The 22153-nt window shown below is 38.5% G+C and overlaps 1 protein-coding gene across 2 annotated transcripts in view; it reads left to right on the top strand.

The window, feature by feature from the left end:
- Positions 1-7952: 7952 nt before the first annotated feature.
- DENND1B (DENN domain containing 1B) overlaps positions 7953-22153 on the top strand; it is a 259204-nt gene continuing 245003 nt past the window's right edge. Inside the window, exons 1-2 of one of the 2 annotated variants that reach the window (XM_047076725.1) lie at positions 7953-8302; positions 10455-10519. In XM_047076725.1, the coding sequence (XP_046932681.1) occupies positions 8286-8302; positions 10455-10519 (82 nt within the window). In that variant the 5' untranslated portion in view covers positions 7953-8285. The remainder of the gene's footprint in view (positions 8303-10454; positions 10520-22153) is intronic. The other variant, XM_047076726.1, reaches the window with a different exon arrangement.

The raw sequence follows: 22153 nt of genomic DNA on the forward strand, positions 1-22153 counted from the left end.
CCTGCTTCATCATGCATCATACCTGTTTTACCTACTAATCTATACCTCACAGGACTATTGAGAGCCCTAGCTAATAAAAAGCGATCATAAAGCACTTGGCAAAACCACAACAACTATAAAAGGATACATGCAAATGTGGTAAGGCTTGCCTTTCTGGTATGTACATGAAGTCCTTGCGCATGAAATAGTGCAGTGACTCAAATGTTAAGAAATTTTTTTCTCTTTCACAAACTGGAAGTAGTTTTGCCAGCTGGCTTGCTGGAGTGAATTGCTTTGAACTCAATAGTAGGCCACTTGATTGAAAACCTTCCTCCTGATTCTAATATTAGACCTCTCCTCATGAATTTGTGCATGTATTACTTAAGAATTCATACCTGCTTATTTAAAGGGGAAGAGCAACATGTTTGTGTTAGAAAAATGTACAGAAATAAATGGGTTGCATGGTAATCAATGGTCTCGTGTCATCACTGAATAGGAATTAGTAGCACTTACTTGGTAGTCTTCTAAAGCAACCACTGTGAGAACACATTGTAATTACCATGCACAGTGCACACACTAATGTTGTATGTTCCTGATCCACAATTCAACCTGGCAGGAAGTAAAGACCCAGGGAGTGGCCGTATAGTAGATAGAAAGAGTGGTCAGTCCATCCTGATGTGAGGATTCCACTCAGTCACAAACAGACTATCAGGCTGAGTCATGAGTCCAGATGCCACCATCCCACTCCAGCCAAGTGCAGCTATCCTGACTGCCAGGAGAAGACTCCTGGAATTACACATAGTGAATGAAGAATGGCAGGTGAGACTGAGTCCTTGTTACAAAGGAAGCAAATCCCCAACAAACTAAGAAGACCTTTATCAGTTTCATTCTGCTCCTCCTTCTCTCTCAGAAAAGATTACAAGCAGAGGTCTTCTTCAGAAATACTTGCCTATGTCTTGGGTGTGACATCAGAGACAACAGCAGAGAGAAAAGATGACATCCATACTTTTGAAGCCCAGGAGACTTCTCAGTCCCTGTTTATTTTTATTTTGGCTTTGCTTGAAACAATAAAAAAGGGGAGGTGGTCAAATATTTTGAAGTTTTGAACCTCTGTTTATCACTCTAAGGATCTTCTGCTGTGGAACTGTATGATTTTACCTGGTATTTGAGTTCAATGCTGGCATGTAGTGTCTTTCTTTTTCCCCCTAGAAGTGACCAGATTTAAGTGCATGTAATATTTACTTTGTTATTTTCTTATATTTTATGAAAGTGGAACTTGGCATATAAGAATTTTTTTATTACAGGAATTTATTTTGATCATTTCTCTATTTATATCAGAATTAGAGTTGCTTATAAGGGTTATTAATTTTGTTGGACTATTAATGTCATATTGGATGCCCCTATATGTTTCCTTCCACGAAATTCTAATGTCGTGGCTCATTGGTGTGATTATGCATTCTCCTGAGAGTATTAAATGGGTGTGAGTGGAATAGCCATATGATAAAGATGTTTTTATTTATGTGGAGTGTCTGGTAGGTGGAGTTAGGAGATTCTTTCCCAGGCACTGCCACAGCGTTACACAAACATTGCTCTGTTTCTTGTAACCCAAATGAGGCTCCTCAAAGAGTCCATGAAAAAAATCTGTCTTCTCTGATTACAGTCTGGTGGTGATACTCTGCTTCAAATATTCCTTTTTCTTAACTCCAAAGACTGTTTTAAGTTTTCCAATGTCTGGCAGATGCCAAGATAAAGATAAGGATGAACTAGCAAGAGCTGGTCAGAGGTAAGAAAATTTGATTCTATAATTTTGGGCAAATCACCTGAAATATGGAGGGAAGAGAGTATCTTTGCTGTGTCATTTTTGAGAATTTTACTATCTTTTTCACTAATAGTTTAGCAGCAAAAGAAACAAATATCATTCCCCACTTGCATTTTATAAATATTTGGATATGTTCAGATTTGGTAATAAAGATGTTAAGAATAATCTGAGCCTTTTTGTCTCCAAAACTGGAAAATAACATTTTTTTTCTTAGAGTTGGCTTTCAAATGAACACTGAACACTAACTTTACAGGCCATGAGTTGTGAAAGCAACAGGGGAAGCATACTTCCTGGAAATCCCAAATCTTCTCTTCTACTGTCTCTCTGTTTTAAAAGTAGTATATGTCATTTTGAAAGAGAACTTCACTTTCAGATTCAAATTCATGATGTTGCTAAGTATAAAAAGAGTAATATACTTGGAGAATGTTCTTCTTAACATTATCTCAGTTGATATAAAAAAGCAGTTTCTGCTAAAATATTTTCAAGATGATTTTCTAAGGACTTCAAGAAATTTGACTTTCTAAATACTTTATATAAAGGACTTGTATCCCATAATAAATGCAGATGGTGATACTATTAACAAATTTCACCTAAGACCAATAATAGGAGGCAACACAGAGTTAGAGTGTACGCAGTGTCTGACTTGGATACATGCTGATTATAACTCATGAGAGGATTGTGTCTAAAAGTTCATTTGTAAGTTAATTGTTTGGAACTCAAAACCTTGATATAAATTGGTAAAGATCACAGTCTGCATAAGTCTAGTTAAGTTATACTGAAGTTCAAGTTCTTTAACAGTATTATATCAAAAATACCATTCTAGAGTTTACAACATTGTTTCTCTTTCCATACTCCAAAAGGTAAGGAGCTGTCAGAGTAGAATGCAATGATCAAATGCATTCAAGAATAGTCAAGGAAGTAAGGAATACTTGGTAGTGGTGGTGGGGGGTGCAGGTTGGTAATGTGTAAAAGTAGCCACCAGAGCCACTGTTCATCTTGAAGGTATTTGTTAAGCTAGATGAGCTTTGAGCACTTGTTATAGCCTCATGGAGCTTGAGTACCTTCCTAACGTGGGGAGTCCAATAGGATACCCCTCATAACCTGGCATTCCAAAGGAATTCAAGGGAAACTGATTGTCTCAAACACTGGAGCAGATGTGGAGGTAGGGTGGGGCAGAAATCCTCCTTAAAGATTCATAAATATAAGCCAGATCTCCCATGGTGGTCTGAAAAATTTCAAGTTGAGAATTTAGTATGAAAGGGTCCTGAATGGATAGTAACCCCCCAGATATATACCCAAAGATAAACAAATATTCTTTCCAGAGAACTCTTCTTTTCAGATCTCACTACATTTCCACATATAAAACTCCAAGGATCAGGTAGCATAAAAATAAATCATCACACATAGAAAAAACAAGACACCATAAGTATCGGCTAGAAGAAAATCAGATAGTAGAATCAGACTCACAAGTGCTTCAGCAATTGGAATTATCAGAAATAGAATCTAAAATATGTATGCTAAATATATTTTAAGAAATTAAGCAAAGGCTTAAAATATGAATGAAGAGAAAGCAGATTTAAAATAACCAAGCAGAACTTTAGAAATGAAAGTAAGATACACTAAAAACTAAAAAGCTTTAACAGAAGATGAGACAAAGCCAGAGAAAGAATTAATGAACAGTAGGATGTCTGCAAAATTATCCAGAATTTGGCTTAGAAAGATAAGAAAAAAGAAACTATGAAAGAAATGTTAAGAGATATGGAGAGCAAATGAGAATGTGTATACAGAGTCCCAGAAGGAAAGGGGAGAAAGAATGGAGTTCAGAATTTTCCATCACTGATGAAAGTCAGTTTTAAGGATCTTTTAAAGGTCCTTGTAGTATCTGGCAGAAGGTAGATGGATATAAACTCAGAATTTAACGAGTTAAAATTTACCTGTTAAAATTAGGATAACCACTAAGTGAACAGGAATAGAGTACATAACTTCCAAACTAGAATCTAGGAAGAGAAGTAGAAGCATAAACAAAACCAAAAAACAATCAATAATCTCAAAGAAGGCAATGGTGAAAAAAATATATAGGTCAGAAAAATATAAATGGGGAGCACATTAGATGGCAAAAGTAAATTTCAATATATCAGCAATTATAAAGCATGGAACGGTTTAAATGCTTGGTCTAAGATTCAATCATTATTAGAGTAGACTAAAAGTCAAAATTAACATGAATTAGATAAATCTGAAACATAATGACTTAGAAAGTTTTAATATAATCTGATGAAAAGAGTTATAATAATACTAGGCAAATACTAATCAGAAGAAAGTGATTTAGGGGTGTCTGGGTGGCTCAGTCAGGTAAGCATCTGACTCTTGTTTTCGGCTCAGGTTGTGATCTCATGGTTTGTAGGATCAAGCCCCGTGTCGGGTTCTGTACTGACAGCGTGGAATCTGCCTGGGATTCTCTCTCTCCATCTCTCTCTCTCTGCCCTTCCCCTGCTCATGCATGTATGTGCATGTACTCCCTCAATATAAAAACTAAAAAATAAATTTTTTTTAAAAAAAGAAAGCCATTTAAATGCTAAGGCAAAAGCATTACTAAAATTAAAGAAGGTCACAACGTAATGGTAAATTTACCAGGCAAATAAAATAATTATAAACCGGTTTGCATATTATAACACCCTCCCCAACTATATAAAGCAAAAATTGACAGAATTATAAGCTGAGACAGACAAACCTACCAACATACTAGGAAATTTTAACTCATCTCTTCCATGAATGAATTATCGAGCAGATGCAAATATAGTAACAGAAGATACCAACAACACAATCATGGTAATAGAAGAGATCAATAATATGACCATAATACTTGATCGAGGCCTTTTGTTTGTTGGTTGGTTGGTGCTTTTTTGTTTTATTTTTTAGGAGCTGCAGCCTTCTAATTTAATTTTGAGAGAAACAAATAAGTTTGGGGAGATTGAAAATTCCCCAAAATGAAGTTCCAAATTTCTTTTGGTTAAGTTGATCCATTTAGTCTAGAAATGCATATGAGGAAGGATCATAGTTTTTAAACATAAAACCACCAGAGTCCTAGTAGTGGGGGGAACCGCTACTGTCAAAGCATTTTGATGACGGCGATCCCATTTCTTAGAGGTTTTTTTTCCTAGAGCTAAGAGAAAAATTCCTAAACAGCACAGTTTCAACAGGAACGTCCTGGTTCCAGAAGGAATCAGACCAAAGGCCAGAACAGTTCCACTACCAACAGTCTGGTTCTGAAAAGGAATTGGATTGAAGGCCAACACGCTTCCAACAGGCACAGTTCCACTAGAAACAACCTGCTTCTAAGAAGGAGTCAGACCAAAGAACAGACAAGTACTCCCAGGAAGGATAGGCCTTCAAAACAGAACCCGAGTAAAGTCGGGAGAGCCGAAACACAAAGACAGTAGAGCTCTAAATGCAGGAAAAAAACTTACCCTCAAACTCCAGGGTTGGCAACTAAGCGGCGAACTCCATTGGCTCTGTAGCATCTGTTTGCTCACCCGCCTGAGAGTTGCTGGGGGTCTTCTCCGGATCCCACTTCTGATCACAAAGTAATATTCACCTTAAAAATAAAACTGTCAGATTTTTACCAGCAAAAATAAGTTTATTTGGGAATAACAGATATTGCAATTTGGGATAGGCAAGCTATGGCAAAACCATAGGCGAGATCTGATCAAGGAGGCACATTTTTGAAATACCTTGCCCAAGAACTGCTGAATATATACTTCTTATAAACACAGGCAAACAATTTAAAATAAGCTTAAAATATTAAAAAAGACTAATAGTTTATAGACTGTGTTCTCTGGCACCAATATAGACAATGTTCTTTGACAACTGTGGTCCTGAAAAACGTTAATATCAGTTGCTAAGTAGGAAATATTATCGCTGAAATATGATCTTGTGAAGATATATCACCTTGACTCTGTCATATCAGAAGTTCCATATGAAATGAGTATTACTAAAATTATACGACTGGCTTCAATAAACATATCACCAAAATAAGTGTATAAAACTTTTCCTTTTACTATAATTTTTAACAAATTGTGCAAATTGTGTCCATCTGTGTTTCTATCCTTTTACCTCAGTAATATCAGAATAGATAAATCGCCTCATCATGGTCAGCCTAAAAGCTGGTTTAAAAAGATTTGCTTTGTGTGTGCATATGCAGTGTCTTCCCTTCATAAATACTTAAGATAAATTGAAAAAAAATAGCAATTTTATATTATGCAGGGGTACCACTGTCACTTAAATCCCAATAAATGGATAGGGAAAACAATTGTATTAATATTTCCTTACCACTAATTAAAAACTCCTGATGTAGGCATTCCAGGTAGGGTTTGTTTGTTTGTTTGTTTGGGAAAAGAATGAATTATAATGAAAGAAGAAGTTTGAGAAATTTGGTAACATTTGGAGCATAAGTGGTTTTCAGTTTGCAGAATTTTTTTTCAAGGCTTTGGACTATGGTAACTTTTTTAGGTAGGAAAAAGCTTCATTTGGGAAAAAAATATGTGGTATAGATAGATTGTCTAATTTTGAAACTGAAATCCACAGAATAATTTCTTAAAAGATCACACAAATGTGTAATGCTTTTTAACTTGAATATCACGTTGTTCATGTGATATACAAGTAATAATTCCCATTTTACAAATGTAGGAACTGAGAAACTGAAGTGTCTCACCCCAAGTCAAGCTATGATGGTACCTCATGTTTAAATCTATTTTTTTTTGTTTCCCTTTTATGTCCTGACCTTATTTTTGACTATTAGGTCTGTGGCTATGAAATATATTTCACTTTGTTGACCAAGTAACACATATTTTGGCAAGAACATTTAAGATCTGAGTAACTGTGTTTAATGTTAGGTTTTGGCTTCCGAATTAATTCCCAAAACTCATTGTATGACTTTTATGTCTCATGACTCACACCCTATTCATACCACACTTGATTTCCTCTCATCATCTTACCTTTTGCATGAATAAAGTCTGAAACAACCCCCATTTGGATGAAAAACACTGTGGCCACGTGTAAGGTGGTAACGTTAATGGAAGAAGCCTTCTCCAGAAGATCTGTGTGGGAGTCCAATCCTGTACACTCTTTTAAGTGTGCATAAGAAAACTTTTTCTAGATCTCTTCCCAGTTGATTCTAGATAGAAGGCAGAAGAACACAGAGAGCCAGTACATGGTAGCAGTAAATATCAGCATCAAGTAGACCTGTTCTGAAATCCAGCTTTGCCATTGCCCACTGGATTAGCTTGGCCTGTTTATCAACCTGCAAAATGCTGATGCAAGTTATCTATCACACAGAGTTCTGGCAAGTACTGTGGCGATGCATATAACCTGCTTAACAGGTACTTCGGTGCCCTGTAAATCTTAGTTTTTTATGTATCAGCCCCTCTCACCCTCAGTTGGGCCCTCTCTGAGCTTCCTAGACTGCAGTTCTGTGAGGCCTGCCGCTTGGAGAATGTGTCCAAAGTCAATCCTTTGGTATGCTGCAGTCCTGTGGCATAAGAACGTCTGGCTTCCATATGTGCAGGCGAGTGGAGCACTACCATTTTGCTACTTGACAAGGCTATTTAGCAGGTGCACATGTCTGAACATTCCTGAATCAGGAGGGGGGCGGCTCTGGATTTCAGAGAGCAGTAACGGGACACAGCTGGAGTGAGGCAGGAGCCAGGAGCATCAACTCGAGCTCCGAATGTGCAGCCTGAAACGAAATGAAACGGCCTAAAACGACGAAGGTTCTAACAAACAATACCCATTAATTAGTGATCCAATTCCGTGTGCATGCGGTGTGGAAAATACTGCAAAATCGAGGTACTTTTTCGGTTACTTTGCTTTTGAGGTGGGCTGTAGCCCTGAAGCCTGGACTGGACCCAGAAAGGAAGTCGGCTGCTCCGGGGCTGAGGACACAGGGGACACCTTGCGTTTCTGGCTCGGTTACAGAGCGGTACGTGGGTCATCCGGGCAGACACTTGCGCTCCCCTCGACCCTCCGGCCCCTCGGGGCGCGGGGGGACCCCGCCCCGTGTCTTCCTCAGGCTCCGGCCCGCGGGCCGCGCGGCCCAGGTGAGGCCGCCCCCGCGCGCGCCCCTTCCCCCTCCCGGCGACTTCCTGGTTTGCAGAAGGTGCTGGAGCCGCTGCGGGCGGCCCCGGTCGCAGGAACTGTGAGGCCCCAGCCTCGGAGGCGGCGGGGGCGGCGGCCGGCGGAGACGGGGGCGGCGGCCGCGCCACCGCTGCCGCTGCTGCTGTCACAAAAAGGCTCCGGGGGGTGGGGTGGGAGGCGGGGAAGCGCCGGGGGCGCCGCCGACATGGGCCCGCCGCCGCCGCCGCCGCTGTGAGTTGCCTGCTTCCCCGCGGGGCGGCCGGCGTGGGCGGGGGCGGCGCGACCCTCCGAGCGCCGGGCAGGGGGCTTCCAGGCCGGCGCGGGGGCGGGACGGACAGCCCCACACCGACATGTAACCATGGACTGCAGGACCAAGTGAGTGGGGGTCGCGGGCGGGCGGGGGGCGCCCCGCGGCGGCCGGCCCCCCAGACGGCGACGTCGGCCAGGCCCCCGCGCGCGCGCGCGCGCGCGGCCGGCCGGCGGGACAGCGCTAGGCCGCAAAGCCTGCCCGGCCCCGCGCCCCCGGCCCGGCGGGGTCGGCGGGGCTCCTCCGTGAGCGGCCCGCAGCGCCGGGGCGACGCCCGCGTCTCTAGGTGCTGGAGGAGGCCTGGCGGCTCCTGCCGCCACCCGCTGTGGGTTTCTTGTTCCTCCCGGAGTGTGGCAGACGTGACTGTCGGTTGTCTGGTGTCCGGGAGGGCGTCAGCCTTGAGGTTAAGCGATTCATATTCAAAGCATTTTCCTAAGGCGAAGATAACCGTTTCATTTTTAAGTGCAGTTGTCAGTTGATCTGAGAGGTTTTCCTCCGGTTTTTCTTATTCAGTTGGCCTCTAATGTTTGTTTACGTAGGCACTAGGTGTATGCACGATACTTGCAAAATGGTATCCAATTAGATAGTATTTTTATGTGCATGCTAAAGTATACATCAGTGGATGTTTTTCATCTGGACACTGATTATGTAAAAAAGCAATTTGAGTAAGTGTGGTGATTTGTTTTGGGTCTTAGAGGTATGAGTTTTAGGTTTTTTGTTTTTTGTTTTTCCTCCTAAAGTTACTTTGCAAAGATTTTCTTCCTTCTTTACTCCCTGTTCACACCCCTCCCCCCCCAATTTAAAATAATGAGTACTGTTTATATTTGTATTAGTGTGGAAGGCTTGTAAAATTTCACAGTATAATTGAATCAATATTTACTTTTTTGCACCTAAGAGAGATTGTAAAAAAATATTAAGAAAAGGGGAAAATTATGTGATTTAAAGTTATTTTCTTCAGTGTTTGATATGGGTGGGGGCAGCATAAGTGATTTAAAAGGTATACTTCATGACATTAATTGGATTATGAGGGAGGAGGTCACCTAAGTATTATTTCCATTGAAACAAGTTAATAGTGGGAGGGCTAGTTAATAGTGGGAGGGCTGAGGATATGTATATTTCCAAATTAATTTATATAGCTTGTCACTTCCTGTGATTTTAGATTCTTGTAATAAGTTTAGAAAAGTTCTTGTTTATTTAGAAGCCAAAACTGGCATCACTTTATTGAATGAAGTGCATATTAAAAACAGCCAATGTGCAAAGACACTAAGGTCTCCTTAGCAGGAATAACAGATAGATTAACACTTCGGTCACGTGGACATTGTGGTCTCAGATTTTGCCTAATCTTTTATCTTCTAGCAGAAAGACATTAAAACAGAACTATGTTAGAAAATGTGTCTCACTAGATGTAAACTTGCTTTTTGAAATTAAACTAATGAATAGGTTGAGTGTATGAAAAGTTAGTAAAGAAGTGGATAACTTCAGAATGAAGCAACCTTTTGTTCCTAGTGGGAAAATCTAATATTGAGGCAGATGTGTGATTTCTCCAAAGATAATCGACATAAAGCAAGGTTTTTGTTGTTAGCCTTGCAGTTTACGTATGGTTTGCTACTTTAAACATGGTTGGCAGTAATTACATCTCAAGAGGAGCATATGCAAAGTGTCACATTTAAGGAGCATTATTTAAGGAGCATTATTACTGTTCTGTGGTGGTCTAGAATGTGGCAGGTGGAACCAGGTATTCATCATTTGCATTTATATTGAAAGTCTTTTTAAAAAAGCCTGAGAACCTGCTGGCCAGCTTTGTTGGCAGGAAAAGGTAGAGATACTTAGGAGCGTACTGGCTTTCCAGTTTTGATTCAATGAGATAAAGTCAGTGCTTTACATTTATACAGCACTGAATACTTTATAAAGTACTTCCATATATATATATTAGTTGATATATAATCCTCACAATTATTCTTCGAAGTGAACAAGGCACTTTATAGGTGAGAAAACAGGCTGAGGTTAAATGTTTGCTGCAGGTCTCAGAACTCCTAAGCCTTTAACATTACTGAATTGGGAAAAAACTTTGGTATTTTCTACATTGTGCTCATATAGCTTAATGGAACATATTGCAACAAGACCAAGATTAGTTTTTTGAGTTAAGAAAATATAAACTCTGCAGAGATGCTTAGTTATTTGTCATAGAAAATAAATACCACAAATTTCTTTTTCTTTTAGGGAAAATCCAGAGAGAACCTTTGACTTGGTATTGAAAGTGAAATGTCATGCCTCTGAAAATGAAGGTATGTGTGCTTTGTTAATTCTTAAAATAGTTGAGTCTATCAAAACAAGCGTTAGTGTGGTAGCCTACCAGAACATAATAGTATCAGGATAATGGTGGCACTAACTGTATGTTCTGAATGTAGCATCTCAAACTGCTGTTAATAAAATAGATGGCTAGGTCTTTGCCATGAGATTGTAGGAATCGTGAATGTTATCTGTACAGCTTAATTTTCAGGTGTACCTTAAGGCCATAGAACTCAGCTTTACCATTTGTTGGTAGAATGATGGTTAGTTTTGGCGGGAAGGCACGCTTGTCGTTTTCTTTCATTTGTCTTTTAAAAGTTAGCCCCTATTGTAAACATTAGTGGAAATTCTCCTACCAGAGCAATGGAAGCCACACCAGTTCCCTTCTAATGTTTCCAGAATGCAGAGTGCAGACTGAGTAGCCCCTTCTGTGGGATTTACCCCAGGAGCAAAGCACTTTCCGAGGGAGGTAAATAATAGTGTGACATTACTTGGAATGGTTTCAGCTGTCACTTCTAAATAATTTTGTCAGTTTTTTTCCCCAATTTGTCATATGTGATATGTGTGCATCAGGGGGAGGTGTGGTATAAAAGAGGAAGGGCTCTCTCTTCCTTTTTGACGTGCCCTTGTGTGATATGTTTTCATGGATATCTCCAGTGTGTGATTTCACTTACAGTGTACTTAGATTGTAGATAAATCATGATGATTAAGTGTGGGATCCTGTGGACTGCTTGCCCACTCTAAAGACTTGGTGGCAGGTCTGCTGACACTCTTAGCTCCAGAATCTGGCCAGCAATTATATGCTCTTAAGCAATTTGGAGCTGCACACCTTAAAATAGAGGAGCCCAACCCAGCTTGTGGTGAAATGGACCTGGCTAATTTTAGGTATGAAGTCACACATGTTCCTGACTCCACCAGCCCTGTCTGCTATACTTCTGGCCTGTTTGAACTATAGCTGTGATCAGGTTTGTCCCCAGGTGAGGAGTGAGCCTACATAGGTTGTAGGAAGCTTTTTCAAATTAAAAAGGTTATCTTTTGCTTTCCTACGTGTATTAAAGTTGGTCTATTTACGTTCTTTCTGGGCACAGCTAAGTTCCCTTTGAAGACTGAAATGGATGCATTATTTTTTCAGCTCCAATTTAAATCTGTTCTTTAGTGTATTTATGGTATGAATAAGTCTTCAGAACACCTATACCATAACATTAGCTAAGGTGGGTGATGCTCACCTGATGTGTTTGTAAAACAGGCTGAATTCCTTTGTAAAACATGAGTACTCTATAATTTTAGATGCATGCTAAAGTGATTTTGTTACAAGGATCAATCTGCCTTATATAACATCCGATCTGTATCATGTGTCGGAGACATTGTGACCTTTCCATAAGGACTTCTGAGTGTCTTCTCCTTCCTTCCTCCCTTTGCTCTTTGCCATTTTTTAGGAACTAGTTATTCCAGTTTTTATCTTCTACTTCTGCCCTTCTTTTATTCCTTTCTTGCCTTTTTACTGTTGTTATTGTTTAAGTCACTACTCATTAGAAACCTCTTCATTTGTATTTTAATAGTTTCTGCAGCCCAGTGAAGTTGGGGATATAACAAATAGCTAAAATGAACACTTTAGCCTCTCTGTAGGTTGCGATTAATCCATTCTACCCATGTATGCCATTAAGATGACTCACGGGCAGCAAATTCTAAAGATTTTAAGAAAATTTTTTTAACACTTTAAAAACGTTATTTAAGTACTATTTAAAAACAGAGAGAGCATGAGTGGGGAGGGGGAGAGAGAGAGAGAGAGAAAGAGAGGAGACACAGAATCTGAAGCAGGCTCCAGGCTCTGAGCTGTCAGCACAGAGCCCTACACGGGGCTCCACCTCATGAACTGTGAGATCATGACCTGAGCTGAAGTCGGTATGCTTAACTGACTGAGCCACCCAGGCGCCCCTCTACAGATTTTTAATAAAGCTGAAGCCAACTATATTAAAGGTATAAGTAACTGTCTTTATTTTAATTGTGGCTTAAATAGTATGAATATGACGAATATTTTTGGTTCTAACAAGTTACACTTTTTGTGCTTTAAAAAGTAATGCTACTATATAACTAAAATTTTATGTCAGATTGATGTTTCTAAATGTTTTGATTAACTTTCTACTTTATTGATAAATAGTAAAGGGAAAATGCCCAGAAATTATTAGAGAGAGTTATTGGAATATTCCTATGTAACTGTCAATAAAATCTATTTATTTTAATGAATCTGATAGGTGCATCAGTTTGTTTAAAATAGGGTAGTTTTTGTTGTTGTTTTGTTTTCTTGCTAGTCTTCTGGTGAACATGGATGACATTCTTACACAGTAAAAAGCCTGAAAAACAAAATGTGTAAATTAGGATGTTTTGGGGCACAAATATAAAACCAATTTAGGCAATGAGTGAACTTGATAGTTCATTTAAGAGGAAGTCTGGAAGTAGGTCATCAACGATCCAGGTTCTTTCTCCATCTCAGCTCTGCCTCTCATAGTAACTGGTATCATTGGAAGATTTAAATTTCTCGTTGTAGGGTGGCTGTCAAGAGAAGTTGGAATCCTCCTTTCTCTTTTATGACCTTGGGGGGTGACAGACACTGGCTTTTCATGGCACTCTGTTTAGAGCCAGAACATTTCTTTCCCAGAAACTTCCAAAACATTGGATCCCATTGGCCTAAGTTGGCACGGGCCCAACCATTTGGAAAATAATCATTGGTGGGGGTAGTGGTAGAGGGATGAGTGGCAAGATTATCATGATTGATTATTACTAAACAACTGGCAAGGAGTAGATGTTGGGAAATCCATTAAATTGCTCTCTGCACTTCTCAGAATATTAGTTTATTTTTTGAAGATTATCTGTTGATCCAATAGAAAATACTATGCTCAGGGTAAACTTGTTTTATGCTAAGATTGATAATATTACATATAGATAGTTGGCATGTTTCTCTTGTTCACTTTCTAATAGAGAGGTTTTAAATTCTCTCTTTTGTTTACTTCACAAATATCTTCAGAGACAAATTACTACTTAAGTTTTAGTTGGTTACTCGAAATGGTACTAGTTGTTGAAATATAACTTAATATAGCTAGTTCTGATAAAAGGGTGATCTTCATCTGATCTATTGCTATTTGGACTTGTTTCAAAGACATGACATTGATTTTTTGACAACAACACATTTAAAACACTGGGAAATAGTGTCATATGGAGGCCCCACCAATTAAAAAATTGTCACGAGAGTAGTTGGTGGTGTTTCTCTGTTGTGTCCCCTTGTGTTAGTAGAATTGGTTCTGATGGTATCTTGTGGACTGGTTGGCCCATATTTTCATGGATGTTTCCCTGGTGGGACAACTTCCCTAGTAACTTCTGTGGCAACTATCCAAGAGTGAAATGCCAAAATTTAGATCTTAATACTCTTCCTGGTAGATTTCCTAGGGAATTGCTATTGTCACCCCTCTCTTTGCTGTCTTTCATGTTTCCCAGCAGCCAGCAAAGTACAGCCAGCAGTGATGGCCTCTCCTTAATTCTAATAGCAGAATTTGTTGTTACCACACTGCCCCTGCATTCCCCAAAGTGGTTCAGGACTTCAGGGAACCGAAGAGTAACCCTTCCTCAATACAGAGTTGAAGATGCCTCCTCTTAGGGTTTTTCTTCCAGGCAATGGCCTTGGTACTCTAGCTTTCTCTTTTACATTTTGTTGAGAGCTCCACCTCCAGTGGTAGCAGCAACAGCAGCAGCAAGACTGCTAACACTTACATAGCACTCTGTGCTGGGCTCAATTCTGACTGTTCTGCATGTGCTAACTGTTTAAATCTCATGAACATCCTATGGGAGGGAAATGCTTATCTTCATTTTGCACACGGGGAAACCGAAGCACAGAGAAATGAAGAAACTTGCCCAAAGTAGTCTGGCTCCAGAGTGTGTATTTTAATCTGCTTTTTAATAGATTTAAGCTAACTTTAAAAATCTGCTCTATTGCCTCTCATTGGGTAGTAACCTCAAATCAGGTCGGGAGAGGCTTCATTGTTACCATTCAAGGAAATATTAGGGTATAATCTATATATGGTGCAGATATATATATATATGTTTGAAACAGGAATACAGTGTCCTCCCTGAAATTAATGAATCCAGGGTAATTCCACGTAAAAAAAAATACCGAGCTCTTCCTTTGTGGTTATTGATGCTGGCTCAGGATATCCCCCTCCCCCAGAGATTTATGTCTCTGTGTTTAGTGAATCTTTTTTTTTTTTTTTTTAACGTTTAGTTTACTTTTGAGAAACAGAAAGAGACAGAGCATGAGTGGGGGAGGGGCAGAGAGCCAGGGAGATACAGAATCCTAAAGAGGCTCCAGGGTCTGAGATATCAGCATAGAGCCAGACATAGGGCTCGAAACCACGAACTGTGAGATCATGGCCTGAGCCAAAGTGGGATGCTTAACCAACTGAGCCACCCAGCCGCCCCAGTGAATCTTTGATGTAACAGCTGTAGCTATTTATTAGTAGTTTTCACACATTTCTTTAGCAAATCTTGTTTTCTTTATTCCTTTCTCCTTTGCTACAGTAATTTCTGTTAGGAACAAATCTGCCTTTGCTAACTGACTTTCTATTTATAGACCCATCCAACCCAGTATCAAGTTATCCACCTTTCTGATCTCTAGCTGTGTTAACAGCTTAACTGCCTCCTACTCTGTTCTTAAATGAGAACCTTAGGCCAGAGAATCCTAACTTACTAACCCCCATGCCCTGCACAAGAAAGGGTATTTCTAAGCTTGCTTTTGCATTTGATAAATTTTGTCTATAGGGATGCTGTTTCCACAGAATCCATAGCATTTTGCTTCTGCCTGTATTTTAGCACTTACTGTTCTTCAGATATGTCTGATATAGTAGTATATAGACATACAGTTGGGTCTGAGTGTCTGTTTGCTCTGCTTAAAATAAGTTGTTTAAGAACTGGGCCATCACTTATTAATTTGTATCCGTAGAGAAAAGCCTAGCGCAGTATCTGGCATGTTAAGTGAATATTTGCAGAATGAATAGAAGAAATTGGACCTAGCATGGTACCTGGCCATTGGTCAAATAGATGTGGATCAGATTAATTCACCGAGAGCTGCTTGTTGTAGAAGTGATCTTAAGTGTGTGCTGGTATGACAGAAGCAGGGACAATAGGAATATATGACCATCTATATCTTGGACCAGTGGGCTTATTTTGGGATACTCTGTGCTTAAGCTCTTTCCATTCAGGACCCACATCTGCTTGCTCTCTTCTCCCATCACAAGATTTACTGGGACAGTTGCTATATACGTGTGCTTTGGAGTCTACCTTAAAGCCCCTTTATTCCCCATCCCACCTACCAATGGGGATCCCCACACCTAGCATGGGGATCATTTAGAGTCATCGTGACTCGAAGTATCATTACCTTTACGTCGTAGATTGTTGAAGGAAAAGTGTTTTCTCATAGTTACTAACCAGGGACAAAATTTAATGTGGTTCTTTAGAACTATATCTTTGAGGTATGCCATTTTTTGTTTTATTATAGAAAATTTAAGAATAGCTGTACTTTTATACTTGGCTTTGGAGCGTTACGTGCTTCCTGGCATCGCCGCCTGCAAGTGTAAAAAGCACATCGGCTTTCTGCGTTCAGTATTTGTTGCTTGATACCTTGATGGGGTGCTGCAGAGTTTGATTTTAATGGTTTGATTGTGACATATCTCATTAGGTACTTTGATATGTTCACATATTCTTTAGTTTGGCTGCTTCAATCCAAGGTCACTTCTTGGTTTTTAATGTTGACTTCCCACTGTTCTCTGTGGGGGATGGTGGCCCTCTCCTTCACAGGGGTGTGCCGTGGGACTGTTGCTTGGGCACTGCTCTGTTGCCACAGCCCCACAGGTTTGTTCAGGGTTTTTTCCTTGGAACAGTCTTGTTTCCTTGACCTGATATGTTCCTCATATTCTCTTGATACTCTCTCATTTGGAGGGTTTTCTTATGCTCAAATAATATCCCCTTTTCTTTGCCACCAAATCTTTATGTTTGATTTGCAAGGTATTGCAAGGCAATAATTTACCTTTTAAAATATACATTTAGCAGTAGGCATTTTTGGGGTACTTTAAGCAGACAGCCAGAGTATTATTTTAAATAACAATGAAAATCAAAGGCATTGAGTGTGAAGTATGTTCTCAATCAGTTCCAAAAGAATGTTTCTTCCCTGGAAATACTTCTTAATATTTAACATTCAGAATTTTTTCCCCCATTTTAAAGCTCTCAGGGTTATGCTCAAGTAACATTAGAGAAACTAGGAGAGATTCTTTTTAAAGATATTTTTACTTGAGCCAGAAAGCATTAAAGATAGCTTTGAGAAACCGCTGAAACACTCTGGTGTTCCTATATTGTTAAGTTGAATGGTTTTCTTTTTGTATTTATTTTGGGTGTAGTTAGACTCTTAGTTTATATAAATCAAGGATAAGTTGATTTATTCCAGGTAGTGATTTAATTTTCTCTGTAGAAAAGGGTGTCTTGTTTCATGGTTCTGTGGTGGTTCAGTCATTTTTGCTTTGTGGGAATTTGCCACAGGTTCTTGTCAATTGATTTTTGTTTTGTTTTTTTAGAAGTATTTAGGAAGTTGGTGCTACTTGGGGTCTTAGGGCATATTGCAGAAGAGAACAGTGGAATAATAACACTGGAAGTTTCCTTATAGAGCACCTCATACCACCTAGTAGAGGAGAGTTGGCTTTGATGGTCCTTAAAATTCCCCTGCTGTCATCTTGCGGGTGCCATTGTCATCATGCTGTCCGGTGACTGCATAAAGATGCTCGCTATGAGCATTAAACAGGCCTACTCCATGCCAAGCACACTAGTTTTAAAGCTACCCCTCTTCTCACTACTCTTCGAATAACAATTTCTTTAAGTAGCTGGTGTTACTTTATGTATTTATCTGATTAAAGTAATTCACAGTGAGGTGTGAACAACTGATAGACAGCCCTCAAGGGAGCATTTTAATTTTAAAGAAAGCCTTATAAAGTCGAATTAATTAAAAAGATGCAGTTTGCTTATGGTGGAAAGATCTCTGAACTAAAGATCGAATGTACTTCTGTCGGTTTCTAGTTAGGTTTTACCGTCTCTTCCCCCATCTATGTTGACGCTCCATTTGTAATTTGTGATTAACAGCTTTGATAAGTGTGTAAGTAGATTTACGTCTTTGTTCAGTGAATTCCATTAAGGTATTTTTTTGTTTATAAATTTTCAGGTAATAAAATAAAGCTGTATGTAGCATATGATTATAAAGCCTTATTTATTGATTTATTTTTTCTGATTAGGCTTCCATTTAAATGTTTCATAGAAATAGTAATAAAAATTACAATTTAGTGTTTATGTCAGTAAATGTGCTTAGAGCCTACATTTCTAGCTTATCTTCATGGTGACCATATGAAGTAGGGACTGTAAACCTTTTCATAAAGATGAGGAAATGGAAGGTGAGATAGCTTGCCAAGGTCACACAGTTCTAAGAGGTGGGGTTAGTATTTGAACCTGGTTTTTTTTTTTATTCTAGAACTTGAGTCAACAATGATATTGCGCTGCCTTTCAAATACAATAGTCATCTTTTCAAAATAGCATTGAAATTTTCCTCAGCAATTTTGAAAAGCCACCCTTTTAGGAAATCCCCAACTAATTCTGGCTTGACCAGAGTTGTTGAGATATTAATTTTTAATAGACATCAAAAGATGACGATGAGAAGAAGAGCATAAACACCATATTACTATTAGACATTCAGCCCTCTTTTGTTCATTCATTGAATGTTTCTGAGCGTCCAGCACAGGTGAAGAGCAGTTAAAAAGATGACATTCGCGAAGTTTCAAATCAGTGATTGTAATAGCATAGGAAGGCCTGTTTGAGAGGTTGCACGGTGTAGAGGAGTGAGCCTGAAGAGGGCACCCATCTCAGCTCTGTGTGGGGTGTGTGGGGGGACAGTGGGATAGAGGAGACAGGGGTGAGTCAAGGATAGTCCTTGAGGTGATGGAGGGAGAGACAGAATCTATCTTGTCAGCTCTCAGTTGGTTACCAGACTTTTTCTGAAGTTGGTTGTAGTTTTACTTCGTATGTGAAATCTGAAGTGCATAACTAAGAGTAAGGAATATATTGCTTTTGGTATAAACATTTATATCTAATGAACATGACCAAGAAGCACTCTCTGTTAAGCGTAATCTGCCTTGGCAGGGGGTCGTCCAGGTTTAGTTTTGTTAACTCAGCCTAAAACAGGTCTGACCCAAGGCGTGCGTTCAACGAATATTTGTTGAATTGTTACTGTTTTCAAGGTACTGAAATGGCTTTTAAGGAAAAGGAATGGAAATTGTAAAAGGTATTGGGAATTTAATAATTATTGTTAAATTCATTTCTTCTCTAAAAGTATAACAACTTTGAACTGACGAAATGTGTAAAAGTGAAGCTTCAGGAGTAAAAGATATAAAAAGAAGTTGCTGAGTAATAATCCCTTTGATACCGGTCTTGTGTCAGTTATATTGTCTCGAACTTGATCTTTATCACCCTGCCTTATGCCAACCACTGGATTTTAGGTTTTTGAACATAAAGACCTCTTTGGATCTCTTGTGAATTTGCAGAAAAAGTGTCTTCTGTGTGGATGATATCCAATAATTGTGAAGTTATACTCCGCTGTTAACATGAAATTAGTAAATGGTGGTGCTGTATTTTCAACCTATTTTAGATTTCTTAAACCTTAAAAAAAACTTTAATGTAAAAGAACTTTGAAAGACTGTAGATTTTTACATCACAAGCCATATATGCTGTATTTAAAAGTTGGGGTTTTTTTTTGATAGAACTGTGTTGATAAACCACAAACTCTGTGACTTAGTAGCAGAACTGGTGAACATCAGATAGAGCCTTTTCCTCTTTCAGTTCCTTCTTATTTATCATTTGAATCTGAAAATAAAGTGTAGAGCTATCAGTTTAGTGCATCTGATGGTCTTCTGCAAATGTGTAAGTGTCCAGAAATTAGTCATTCCAAAAATAACATGTGTTGGTTTGGTAGCAGAAATGCACCAAGCATAAGGCTGTGTGTGGTATCCAAATTTATCATTCATTAAAATTAAGCTGTCCTTTAAAATTTTGTCAGCTGGGAGATTGTAAAATCTAGCCTCCTTACTAATTTGATCCGAGATTATTTGAAATCATTTAGGAATGTGTGTAGGAAACATTGGTTGAAGTGAAATCCAAATGAGTCCAGGTGTGTTTGAATACACTGGCACACGGTATGTCCTCAGGGTCTGTGCGGTCAAAGTACAGTTGCTATGAGATAAACTTGTGTGGAAGCCGTTCAGAAAGGATTCTGAAATGGTTTTTTTGTTTTGAGATTCCAGTGTATTTTGGATATGATGTTTTGGAAGAGGAAGTTGTACATGTGGGTTTTTTTTTTTTTTTTTTTTTTGAAGAGGAAGTTGTTTAATATTTGGGGAATTTTTTTTCAAGGTCTTGGTCACTGTTACTCTTTTATACAAATTAAAATAGTATTTTCTGTTTAATACTTATAAGTGATTAATGAGGTTAATTATTTGATTTTCAGAGAATGATGTGTTACTTCTTTTTATTTTGTTTCTTATTACTACAGGGAATGTGAGAACTCAATTTTGAGATGGTAGTTTTGCTACAAAAAGTGTGATTTTCGTAATGAGTATCTACAGAATAATTATTGACGATAAGGGCATTATAGTTGCATCAAGATTATGTGTTGTGTTCACTGTGTATAGGTTTAAATGTGTTATTGAAGCAATAGTAAGCTGAGAATTTTTATGTACAAAAATAATAGTTTCCAAGTTCTTAGTGGTTACTATTGTGTTTGTGACAGTGTTTAGTCTAAAAAGTGGAAATATTAAAATTGAACACTAGTTGAAGCTCAGAATCGTAATTTGTAAATATTTACTTCATTTTTAGCTTAATAGTTGAAAACAAATGAATCTTCAATACTTTATATGTGTTACGGTCCTAAATTTGGCCTTTGAGGCTGATGTACCTATCCAAAATTTTTCTTTTTTTTTTTAATAACTGTTTATTCATTTTTGTGTGTGTGTGGGGGGGGGTGAAGGGGCAGAGAGAGAGAGAATCCCAACCAAGCTCTGCACTGCCAGTCCTAAATTCTTTATAAAGCTATTATGAAATCCATTTACTTATAGTTTACTTGATTTGGGAATTTATAAAACCTTTTGGCAATTTTTTTGACTCATTTCCCTCAGGTATTATCTAGGCAACAGTCTTTTTTTTTAATAGATAGATATGGAAAGAAGAGGGATGGCCCTCATATCAAATTTTCTACTTTAAAGCTTATATACTACTACTTTCTTACTTGTAAAATGGTGTTCAAAGTATTGAAAATGAAATTATTGAACACTTCTGAATTGCCTTCTAAATCGTTACAGTAAGACTAAATTCTATTTAGCGTGATTTATAGTTTATATTTTTATGGTATGTTCATTATTTGAAAATATATGATTTCTATTATGTTTAATATATATGGCAGATTTAACATACACAATTTATATTTACTTTAAAACATAATTTGGGGCGCCTGGGTGGCTCAGTCGGTTAAGCGTTCGACTTCAGCTCAGGTCATGATCTCACAGTCTGTGAGTTTAAGCCCCGCGTTGGGCTCTGTGCTGACAGCTCAGAGCCTGGAGCCTGCTTCGGATTCTGTGTCTCCCTCTCTCTCTCTGCCCCTCCGTTGCTCACGCTCTGTCTGTCTCTGTCTCAAAAATAAATAAAAACATTAAAAAAACCCATACTTTTAAATATGACTAGAATTTACCTTTTTAGATATGGCTGAATTTCATTTTATCAGAACACAAAAAAAATTTATATATTGTTAATAAGGGACTTGATAATACTTATTCTGAGTTAAAACTCTACATTTAAAAGCTAGGGGTGAAGAGAATAGATGATGGGCGGCTTTTGCTTGATTTATAGGTTGGAAGGGATGACTAAACAAGAGCTCAGTGCTCTTTAAGAGGTACCTTCCTCCCACACAGATATTTTTAACCCAGAAGGACAAGAGTGTTGCATATTCTGCAACTAAGGGAATGACTGAAGACTCCATTTTCTACTTCTAGCATCTGTAATCAACAAATTGGCCAAATGGAGGCCTGCCATCTGTATGCAACACCTCATGCCATCTGCATGGAGGTGTTAAATTTTGGAATTTGTATTTTTTGCCTGTTTCACTTTTACTTTTTGGTGTGTTTGGTGTTTACTCTTCTTTCATTAGACGTTTAATGTTTTTATATTTTTGTAACTGTTTTAGCTTATTCTTTTACTTTTAACCATACTTTGCTTTTTTTCTTATTATTTTTACATTATTTCTTTTGTTTGGTTTTAAAAAATCTTTATTGTTTAAAAATGTTTAAGGAAATATTTCTTGGAAAAAGTTATTATTCTGATATAGAGTGTCCTTTGAACTTTTTTTCATGTTCTTCCAAGATTTCATTTAAATTCAAGTTAGTTAACATACAGTGTAGTATTGGTTTCAGGAGTAGAATTTAGTAATTCATCACTTACATGCAAGACCCAGTGCTCATCACAACAAATGCCCTCCTTAATGCCCATCACCCATTTAGCCCATCCTTCCA

This window comes from Lynx rufus, unplaced genomic scaffold (assembly GCF_022079265.1).
Source record: "Lynx rufus isolate CCGP_SWC_20201006 ecotype Redwood Valley unplaced genomic scaffold, mLynRuf1.p SCAF_15, whole genome shotgun sequence".
Taxonomy (NCBI): Eukaryota; Metazoa; Chordata; class Mammalia; order Carnivora; family Felidae; genus Lynx; species Lynx rufus.